The sequence below is a fragment of the Bos grunniens genome, chromosome 10 (assembly GCF_055505025.1).
Source record: "Bos grunniens cultivar Pamir isolate PY7600 chromosome 10, Bosgru_T2T1.0, whole genome shotgun sequence".
NCBI classification, from domain to species: Eukaryota; Metazoa; Chordata; class Mammalia; order Artiodactyla; family Bovidae; genus Bos; species Bos grunniens.
The window spans coordinates 51891851-51903355 of NC_141174.1; the positions used below are offsets into that span (position 1 = coordinate 51891851).

Below are 11505 nucleotides of genomic sequence, written 5' to 3' on the forward strand. Positions count from 1 at the left end.
GGATTGTGTTAAACTAATCTTTAATACAACAAAGCTATTGTTGTATTAAAGATTAGTTAAAGTGAGTATGGTATACATATAGTAGATACATATAATATAGATACATACTTGTGTTTCTGACTGAAGAAACACTTTAATTACCTAAAACATTTGATTTTATAGAAAAAATACTTTGTTTTTCAGGTGAAACTTCCACCGATGATGGAAATCATAACTGCTGAACAGCTGATGGAATATTTAGGTTAGTGTTGAAAAGTGAATGATTTTTATATCTCTTTCAAGATAAAACAAAGTTTTCAAAGCTAATATTATTACCAAATTTCACCTTTTTGAAGCTATTTTTAATCTCGTAACTAAATAATTTTATTAGTGTGTTTCTGTTCTTGGATGTTACAGACTTCTTTCTAACCAGCGTTAAAATTTTTTAATGTAAATAAAGAGACTAGTGACATCTAGAAAACAACAAGGTATATATTAATTCCAATAAATTACAGAATGGGAAATGGCACAGAAACTCTTAACACTGCATGTAGAGAGTGTTTAAAAATATTGAATAGACTTGAATTAAAATCCAGGAAGTGATTTAGAGCAGTGCTACCCAAAATATGGTTCACGAACCTATGCCAGTCAATAAAATGTTAGACCAGTCTGCAGTGAAATAGAGGGTTGTACTAGCGTATAAAACATTTACTTTAGGAAGCACACTGTTTAGTCCATCTGAAATATTTTTATAGCGAGTTTTTCTTGATGAAAGAAGCAGCATATTGAGTTGCATTCTTATGCAAGCTTCTTCTTTTAAAACAGAGCGTAATACACAGTTTGCAGATCAGCTGCATTCAGTAGAACTTGTTTACAGAGCAGGTAGTTATTTATTACACTGAGGTCTTTTACAACTTAACAAATAAGAAGTTATATATTTGCACTGTTACCAAATGAGAAATCTTAATCCATATTCTTATTTTTAGTAATTAAATTTCTATTAAAAAGATCTTATTAGCTGATTAGTTTGTCTGTGCTCTTCCAGACAACTAGCTAACTGATTTTTTTGTGAGATGTAAGTTTAGTGAAATAATTGAGATTACAGCTTTTGGAAGACCTTTTTACTTATATAATTAATATAATTTAATCTTATTCACTGGCTAGGGAACCTCATCATTAAGTGTAGATTACTTCACTATCTAGATATCTGAAAATAAAGTTTCTGTTTATACCTCTTTTTACTCTAGCTTGGTGATTCTTAAACTTTGTGATTTCTAAATTATATTTCATAGAAAAAGGCTGAAATATGCTTAGTGTTTTTGAGGAACAGCCAGAAGGACTGCCCAGGACTGCAAAGGGAAAGTGTCAGGAGATGAGGTTAGAGACAATGGAATCATATCATATGGAGTATCCTAGGCCTTTATAGCAACTTTGACTTTTGCTGTGGGTGATCTGAGAAGCCATTAAAGGATTTTGAACCGAGGACTGACATAATCTGACTTTAAGATTCTTTAACAAGAATTCTCTGGCTTCAAACAGAGTAACAGAAGTGAGATTATAAAATATGGTCAGATTCTGAGTATAGAGCAGACAGAATTTGCTGATTAGTTGAATGTGGAGTTAGAGTGAAGTCAGGAGTTACCCAGTGATTTTTGGCTTGAACAACTGGAAGGATGGCATTAACATCAACTGAAACGGGAACAAATGGAAGGAATATGTTTACGGAAGAATATCAGGATTTTGGTTTGGGGATGTTTATTACTCCTTGGAAGGAAAGTTATGACCAACCTAGATAGCATATTCAAAAGCAGAGACATTACTTTGCCAACAAAGGTTCGTCTAGTCAAGGCTATGGTTTTTCCAGTGGTCATGTATGGATGTGAGAGTTGGACTGTGAAGAAGGCTGAGCGCCGAAGAACTGATGCTTTTGAACTGTGGTGTTGGAGAAGACTCTTGAGAGTCCCTTGGACTGCAAGGAGATCCAACCAGTCCATTCTGAAGGAGATCAGCCCTGGGATTTCTTTGGGAGGAATGATGCTAAAGCTGAAACTCCAGTACTTTGGCCACCTCATGCGAAGAGTTGACTCATTGGAAAAGACTCTGATGCTGGGAGGGATTGGGGGCAGGAGGAGAAGGGGACGACAGAGGATGAGATGGCTGGATGGCATCACTGACTCGATGGACGTGAGTCTCAGTGAACTCTGGGAGTTGGTGATGGACAGGGAGGCCTGGCATGCTGCAATTCATGGGGTCGCAAAGAGTTGGACATGACTGAGCGACTGATCTGATCTGATCTGATTGACTTTCCAGTGGAGATATCAGGGAGGCAGTGGGATATATAAATCTAGAGCCTAGAAGACAGGTCTAGATCAGCACTGTACAGTGAACCTTTGTGTGTTGATGGAAATGTTCTTTATCTGTGCTGTCCATTTTCTTAGCCACTAACCACATATGGCTCTTGATGTAGCGAATATTCAGCTACATTTTAAATTGTAGGAAAATTGAATATTTAATTTTAATTTAAATTAATGTAGCCACATGTCACTACTGGCTGTTGTGTTGGACAGTGCATATCTAGCCTGTAAATACCCATTTGGGAACAGTAACTATCATATAAAGGATCATTACACTGAGTCACAAATAATATAACCGTAGACAGAGAAGACATCAGTGGACTGAATGTGGGACATGCCAGTGATTAGAAGCTGGAGAAGAGGAAGAATAGATAGAAACTCAGCTATGTAGAAGAAAAACTGGAGACTGATTTCCTAGAATCTAAATGAAGAGTTTCAGTAAAGAATGAGAGACTATCTGAGTCAAATGTTGCTAATAGGCCTTGCAGGATTAAGACTAAAAATTAACCACTGATTGAAGCCATACAGAGGTACTTGGTAACTTCAGTAAGTCCACAGGATGAAAACCTGACTGGAGTAGGCACAAGAGAAAATCAGAAGTCCTAAGACATAACCAATAGGAATGGAACATAATGCAGCCACTGTGGAAAACAGTTTGTTAGTTCCTTAAATAGCTAATATAGAATTACCATATAACCCTATAGCTTCCCCCAAGAGGAATAAAGACATATGTCCATACAAAAACTTGTATAGGAACATTCATAGCAGCATTACTCATATATGCCAAAAAATTGGAAACAATCCAGATAGCCATCAACTGATGAATAAACCAACTATGGTATATCTATATAATGAAACATTATTCAGCCATAAAAGGAAATGTACTGATGTATTCTGTAATATAAACCTTAAAGATGTTGTGCTAAGTCAAAGAAGCCAAGTCATGAAAGACCACTTATTATGTGATTCCATTTATATGAAATGTTCAGAATAGACAAATTTAGAGACAGAAAGTAGGCTTCATGGTTGCTTAGGACTGGGGAATATAGGGGGGAAATAGAGATTGACTGCTAAAGGGTATAGAACTTCTTTTGGGGGAGCCAAAATGTTCCAAAATTAGATCATGATGATAATTTCACAATCCTGTTAATATAGTTCAAAAACATTGAACTGTACACATTAAATGGGTTAATTTTATGGTATGTGAGTTATGTTTCAATAAAGCTGGTTTTAACGAGAAAGTTGGAGGAAAGGAATTGAAAAATACACTTTAGATAAATGAAGAATTAGTCTTAGGTATACAGGTAGTTCATCCTTAGCAATAGAAGAGAAGATAGACTGTTAAAAATAGGTGCAGGTTGGAATTCCTTAGTGGTCTAGTGGTTAAGAATATGCCTGCCAATGCAGGGGACATGGGTTTGTTCCATGGCCTGGGAGGATCCCACATGCCACAGAGCATGTGTGCCACAACTATTGACCTTCCTACACCACAGCTACTGAAGCCTGAATGCTCTAGGGCCTGAGCTCTACAACAAGAAAAGCCATCACAATGCGAAGCCCACACACTGCAACTGGAGAGTAGCCCTCGCTTACTGCAACTAAAGAAAGCCCACAGGCAGCAGCAAAGACTCAGCGCAGCCAAAAATAAATAAATACAAAATTTTTTTTAAAGATACAGGTAGATGGGTAGATGTGGGTATGGTAGCTTGTAGAAGGTCTTTTAAGTACTTTTATTTTCTCAATAAATGGGAAATCAGGTCATCAGCTGAGAGTGAGAATGAAGGAGGAGTTATTGAAGATGAGAAGGAAGGTATAAAATAGTTGCTTAGATAAGTGGGAGAGTGAATGAGGAGATGCAATATGATTCCTGAGTTTTACCCTGGGGTTAGTGAGACCAGCCAGCATTGGTGGTATGATTTCTGTAGTCACATTCTGCTGCATGAGTATAGGCCTGAATAGTGGAGGAGCAGGGTTTAACCAGAGCTGGGTTTTTGCCAAGTGAGTATGTTGAAGAGAGTCTAGGGAATTGAAGTTATGTGTAGATATACCTGTGATATAATAATGAGCCATAATATTTAAGTTACATGAAGAGGAGATGCGGATATAAATACATTGAAGAAAAATGTGACAGGATTTAGTGTATTGTAGGCCCTAATACAATCAAAGAATTTTTGGAACCTGGTAGTAACAAAATTGTATGATCATAGGGAATGAGTTTCTGACATAAGGTGGAATATATGATTTTTGTTGGAAAAGAGGTCAAGGAACAGAAAGGCCAGAATATTAGGTGGGTCATCTCTATGAGCATTAAAATTATCAAAAATTACAGCAGAATTTGTATCAGAGAGAGATAGTGAGCTAGGAATGAGAGAGATTGACCTAAAAGTTTGTAGAGAACTATAACCAGGTGGGTGAATAATGGGTAGTAGTATATCATGGCATAGGTTTTAAAACAGTTTTAGGGAGGATGGGGGGAAAGAATGATCATAAGGAACAAGTAGATATCTGCTACCAGCAGACTCACTGGTAAAGAAGTATAAGCGAGAAAGGAGATATCACTTAAAAGGACTGCAGTGTCATCAAGGCAGAGCCAAATTTCATTTAGGCAGAAGGCGAAGGAAACATTAAGAAAAAACATTTAGTAGCTTTGTTGAGAGACCATGAGTTCCAGAAGACGTTGAAATTCAAAATAGGAATTTAGAAGTCATGGATGGGAAGATCCCCTGGAGGAGGAAATGGCAACCCACTCCAGTATTATTGCCTGGAAGATTTCATGACAGAGCCTAGTAGGCTACAGTCCATGGGGTCGCAAAGTGTTGGACATAACTGAGTGAATGAGCACACACAAGTCTAAAGATTATATTTAAATCTGTGGAAACATGAGATCATTAAGAGAGAAAGAATAAAGAGAGAAGTGGGTGCAGGATTGTCTCCTGAAGTTTCCCAGCATGCCCAAATTGGGTAGAACAGTGTTTCTCAACCTTTTTTTTCAGTATTGTCCCCATAAGCCTTTGAAGACATCTTTGTCCTAATCACTCCAGGAAATTTTAATACCACAGACATACTGTGTGTCTCTTCGTGCTCTATGGCCCTTTGAAGGCCACAAGCGCTTATAATATCTAAGATATTTTTGCCCCTACCCTCCCAGAATCAGTTTTTGCCCTCTTGTGGGGGCAGCATCACCCCTACTGAAATATATAGGTTAGAGGACAGAATGGTAAGGGAAGAAGTAGCCACTAAGAAAGGAGAAAAGCCAGAAGAGGGTGATTCAGTGAAGCCAAGAAGAGAAGAGTGCTAGGAGGGAGAATAAGAGAGTATTGAATACTGGAGAATATTCTCTACATAATTTGGCAACATGGAAGTTATTGTAACCTTCACAGAAACAATGTCAATAGAGTGACGGGATGGAAATGAAATAGTGAGTTGAGGAGCATCTAAGAGATAAGTAAGTGAAGACTCAAATGCAGATAACTTCTGAGAAGTTTGTCTATGGATGGGTATGAGAAGTAGGTGAAAAGTAGGAAAAGGTTTAGTAGAGAACATGTGACTTATCTTGGTTTTGTGGTATACTTAGAATCCTTGTAAAGAAGGTGGTATACTTAGATCCCTTGTGAAAAAGGAGGAAGATCGTTTTAGGGCTAGGTATAAACTATTTTAAGCTCAAGCTCAAGGTAAAAAAATGTAAGGCATTTTTTTCCCTTAATTTTATTTATTTTTTGGGGTGGGGCTGTGTGTGTCTTTGTTGCTGTGCAGGGTTTTCTCTAGTTGTGGTGAGTGGAAGCTATTCTCTAGCTGTGGTGAGTGGGCTTCTCATTGCAGTGGCTTCTCTTGTGGGGCATAAGCTCTGGGGCATGCAGGCTTCAGTAGTTGTGGCACATGGGCTCAGTAGCACAGGCTTAGTAGTTTTGAGGCATGGCAACTTCCCAAATCAAGGCTCGAACCCCTGTCTCCCACATTGGCAGGCAAATTCTTTACCACTGAGCCACCAGGGAAACCCCTGTAAGACATATTTGGAAGAAGGGTGATTTGAGTACAATTTGACTGTGGTTGGTAACTCTGCATGTTACAGAAAGTTGGATTGGAGATTGGATTAGTAGGCTACAGCTAAACTGAGGAGTTTTGGAAGCCAGGCAGAGAAGTTTACTATGGTAGGCTGCTTCATGTATTTTAGTTCAAGAGGAGTAAACAACATGTTAAGTGTAGTTTTTAGGATTGTCTGGTTGAGACCGATTAGGAAATAGTAATAGCAAATCAGATGTGGTCAAATATCAATAGATTTTTGAATGCCTAATATATATAGAAAACATGTATTTTTGAGCCCAGTTTCCTATCCATTTCTTCCATATCCAACCACTATCCGTCCTACTTTCTTTGTTCTCATATCATGACTAGAATCACCTAAACCTACACCACCTGGCATAGTAGCCACTGGCCACAGGTGGCTTTTGAGCACTTGAAATATTGCCAGAGTGAACTGAGATTTTCTGTAAGTGTAAAATATATACTGGATTTCAAAGATTTAGCTCAAAAAAGAATATAACATATCAGTAATTTTTATAATGATTATGTGTTTAAATGATAATATTTTTAATATACTGCACTAAATATATTATTAAAATTACTTAATTTATCCTGGTGGCTCACTGACTAAGACTCTGCACTCCCAATGTAGGGGGCCATGGTTCGATTCCTGGTCAGGGAATTAGATCCCACATGTCACAACTAAAGATCCTGTATGCCACAACAAAGATCAAAGATCTCAAGTGCTACAACTAAAACCCGGCACAGCCAAATAAATATTTTAAAAAATTTTTTACCTATTTCTTTTTACTTTTTAAAAATATGGCTACTAAAAATTTGAGGTTGCATATGGCTTACATTATATTTCTATTGGACAGTGCTAACCTAAACTGTGATACGTCTCCACAGCTTCTTATTTCATCCTGGCTCTGCTCTCTGTGCTACGATAGACTGATATTGTTTACCTAACCTGTTCCTGCTGTTATTACCATCAGTCTACTTGCCTTTTTCTATTCTGTCTTCTGGGACAAAATAAGCTCTTTTGCTGTTGGTTCCCGTAGCTAAAGAATGCAGTTGTAATGGCAGAGACCCGTGAGCAGAAGCAGAAGGCATATGAATGGATGTAGGAAAAGATAAGACTGAAGTAGCAATAAAAGCATCATAAATTATAGTACCTCTGGATTTTATAGATGAGGTAACCAAAGCTCGGAAAGGTTAAATAATATGTGCTCTCTACCTGGGCACCTTCTAGTATTATTTTTTAAATGCTGAAAGGCTAGTATTCTCAAAAGTGTATCTCTTCTCCCTTTCTACCACTCAGGTGTGTATTTTAAATTTGTAGTACTTGTCTCTATCTTCCTTTTTCTTTTTTCTTACCCAGCAAATATTTACTGATCACGTACTATGGACACATTGTTTGGAGTTGTCAACAATACAGTCAGTGTAACTGCACAAATGTACTCCACTGAGAAAATGTTAACATGGTATTTTTCTTGGAAAGAAAATAATTAGTACATCTTGGTATTTTAAATTTATCCAACTGCTATGTTTTAAAAAGTCCTAAAGAAGCAGGACATAGAGATTTTTTTAAATTATAGGGAAAAGAAAAATTGATGAAGAAATGTTTAGATCTGGGGTAGGTGAAGAGGTTTGGAAGTCCTGGGTGAGGCTGGGTGAGGGTACTCATCTACTAGGAATAGCATGAAAGTAATATGATCCTAATGGGAGGTGGGGGAGAAGTGAGCAAGAGTGATGTGAGACGAGAGCTTCTGGAAACTCTGCCTTGCCAAAAATAAAATTTATTCAAGGCCATTTCTGCCAGAACTAACTGTTTAGTTTTCTAAGCTATTTGGATTTTGTTCTCTTGAGATGACTGAAGTTCTCTGGAGGAACCAGAGACATTTTGCATTAATAAGCAAGCACTAGTAGAAATATAATAAAAGAAAACATTGAAGACTTTCCTGTACCCAGATGAGGAACCATGGGGAATGGGAATTTTGACCTGTGGGTCAGGAATCTGACTGTGGCTGAGTGACTCTCATTTAAGGTCTCTTACACAGTTGCAGTCAGTGTGTCAGTTGGGGCTGCAGTCTTATCTCCAGGCCCAGCTGAGGAGGATCTCCTTCTAAGCTTACTTACTTGGTTGTTGACAGGATTCAGTTCCTCACAGGTCGTTGGACTGAGGTCCTCAGTTTCTCACTGACTGTGGCCAGAGGCCTCCTTCAGTTGCTTGCCATGGCCTCTCCCATAAGGCAGCTCAGAACATGACACGTGGCATTTTTCAGAGTGAGCAAGTGAGAGAGCACCATAATGAAAGACACAGTATTTTCTTTTCTAATTTTGTAAGTGACATTTCATTAATTCTGTTGTATTTTATTCACTGGAAGTGAGTCCAGTCCACAGTCAAGGGAAGGGGATTATACAGAGGTATGAATACCAGGCAGTAGGGTCCATCAAAGAGGCTGTCTCCCTTAGTGAGGCCATTCTTTTCTTGTCAAAATCTTTTCTGACCTCAGGAAAAGAGAAGTTGCTTATCTGAGTCTTTCCCAATAATTATTATACTACACATAAGCTTTAATCTATGATAGCATACCTAGGGTCATTTAGTATTGAATTATATAATATTCTGCATCCTGACCCTGCTAAAATGTTAGAAAAACACATACTACAGTGTTTTATCAGGATAATTACAGAACTTACATGAAATACAGGATCAAAGTATAGCAAATATGGTCTCAATTATTTGCGTAAATAATGTATAAAATTTACTCAATGTAGTTTTCAGTTAAGTGCTATATTAAAATTTCAACATGTAAATATACAGTGTGCCAGTTATAGTAAGGTTTCAAAAATATTTGTTAAATATACTTGCTTATATATTTCTGTGAATGAATGAATTTAGTATTTTTGGAGTTCCTTTACCTATGGTGGAATAAAATTGTTATTAGATTTTGCTGTCTTAAAATTTTAAATAAACCCACAGATAATAATATATTGATGTTTATAGGAATTCTTTGATTATCAAAATTGGAGAGATTGAAAGAGTACTGGCTACAGTCTTTGTAAGTTTATTTTGAATTTGAAAATAAAAGTTATATAAAAGCAATTTATCAACTTGTTAGTGGTTTGGGAGGCTGAGAAGCTGGTTATATCACTGTTTATATAAAAATTAATTCCAGATAACGTAAAGACTTAAACATAAAAAAAAAACCACATAAAATTACATGAAGAAAGTATATGTGAATGTTCGTATACTCTGAAGAGGTGAAAATCTTTCTAAACATAACGTCAAGCTCAGAAGCTGTAATAGAAGACTGTGACTATATTAAAATTAAATATTTCTATGCAGTGAAAAATAGGCAAAAAAGCACCATCATAAAGTCAGAAGCCAATATGGGGAAAAAAATAATGTACCACACATTTAACAGGAAATGTTCTCATTTCTCTAATTGAAAAAGAGCTTTTATAATTCAACAGTTCAGTTCAGTTCAGTCGCTTAGTCATGTCCGACTCTTTGCAGCCCCATGAATTGCAGCACACCAGGCCTCCCTGTCCATCACCAACTCCCAGAGTTCACTGGACTCACGTCCATCGAGTTGGTGATGCCATCCAGCCATCTCATCCTCTGTCGTCCCCTTCTCCTCCTGCCCCCAATCCTTCCCAGCATCAGAGTCTTTTCCAATGAGTCAACTCTTCACATGAGGTGGCCAAAGTACTGGAGTTTCAGCTTTAGCATCATTCCTTCCAAAGAAATCCCAGGGCTGATCTCCTTCAGAATGGACTGGTTGGATCTCCTTGCAGTCCAAGGGACTCTCAAGAGTCTTCTCCAACACCACAGTTCAAAAGCATCAACTTTTTGGCGCTCAGCTTTCTTCACAGTCCAACTCTCACATCCATACATGACTACTGGAAAAACCATAGCCTTGACTAGACAGACCTTTGTTGGCAAAGTAATGTCTCTGCTTTTGAATATGCTATCTAGGTTGGTCATAACTTTCCTTCCAAGGAGTAAGCGTCTTTTAATTTCATGGCTGCACCATCTACAGTGATTTTGGTGTATAGGCAGGCAATTTGAAGAAAAGTATATATAACTAATATATATTTTAAAAAGCAAAACATAGATCAAAAGGTACTGCGTATATTAAAATGATGCTACATATATTTAAAAAGTGTCACGTATACTAAAAGTCATTTATATATTAAAAAGGTGATACCAAATAAAAATACATATATAAAAAGATATCAATTTGGAGGGGTGAATAGTTGGTTTACAACAGTTTCAGATGTACAGCCTAGTGATTTGGTATCTTTACAGATTATACTCCACTTAAAATTATACAATAGTGGCTATAATTCCCTGTGCTATACAATATATCCTTGTTGCTTATCTATTTTATACATAGTACTTTGTATCTCAATTCCATACCACTTTCTTGCCTTTCTCCTTTCCCTCTCCCTACTAGTAATCACTAATATATCAATTTCTTAAATGCAAAAAAGTTTTTGTTTACTTCTAAGAAAAACAACATTCAGAAGACTGATAACACCCATTCTTGGAAAGGTATTGGGGTAACAATTATATTGCTGATATCCGTGAAACTTTGTAAAGCCTTTTAGAGTTTTATTGTAGTGATGTGGAAAGATGCTCATGAAGGAAGAAAAATAAATTCAAAACATAGGATGTACACTGAGAAAAATATAAGATCTTAGCTAACAGTTAACATTGATTTTCTCTGATAATTTTCTCTGAATAGAATTGGGTGGGGGCTCTTTTTTATGTTACTTATTGTTACAGTTTATAATTTAAATACATTACCTTTATAATTAGAAAAAAAGTGATATTTTTAAAAGGCAACTTTACAATTTCTTTTTACAGGAGATTACATGCTTGATACAAAGCCAAAAGAAATTTCAGAAATTCAGCGTTTAAACTATGAGCAGGTAACAACCCAATTTTTGTTATATTAAAATAGGTAATTTTCCCTTATGCATATATTCATTGGTCACTATCAATGGCTTTTCAGGCATATTCTTTGTTTTCTTTTTTTTTTACGCACTTTTAAAAATGTAAAAACCATTTTCAGCCCATAGCCATATTTGACCCACAGGTCATACTTTGCTGATCTCTCTTTTATATGAACCTATATACAGT

The 11505-nt window shown here is 36.7% G+C and overlaps 1 protein-coding gene across 4 annotated transcripts in view; it reads left to right on the plus strand.

Moving 5' to 3' along the window:
- The window catches only part of MINDY2 (MINDY lysine 48 deubiquitinase 2), a 76473-nt gene that overhangs the window by 18449 nt on the left and 46519 nt on the right, over positions 1-11505 (plus strand). For all 4 annotated transcript variants that reach the window (XM_086321228.1, XM_086321229.1, XM_086321230.1 and 1 more), the window contains 2 exons: positions 184-241; positions 11230-11294. In XM_086321228.1, coding sequence (XP_086177354.1) covers positions 184-241; positions 11230-11294 — 123 coding nt within the window. The remainder of the gene's footprint in view (positions 1-183; positions 242-11229; positions 11295-11505) is intronic.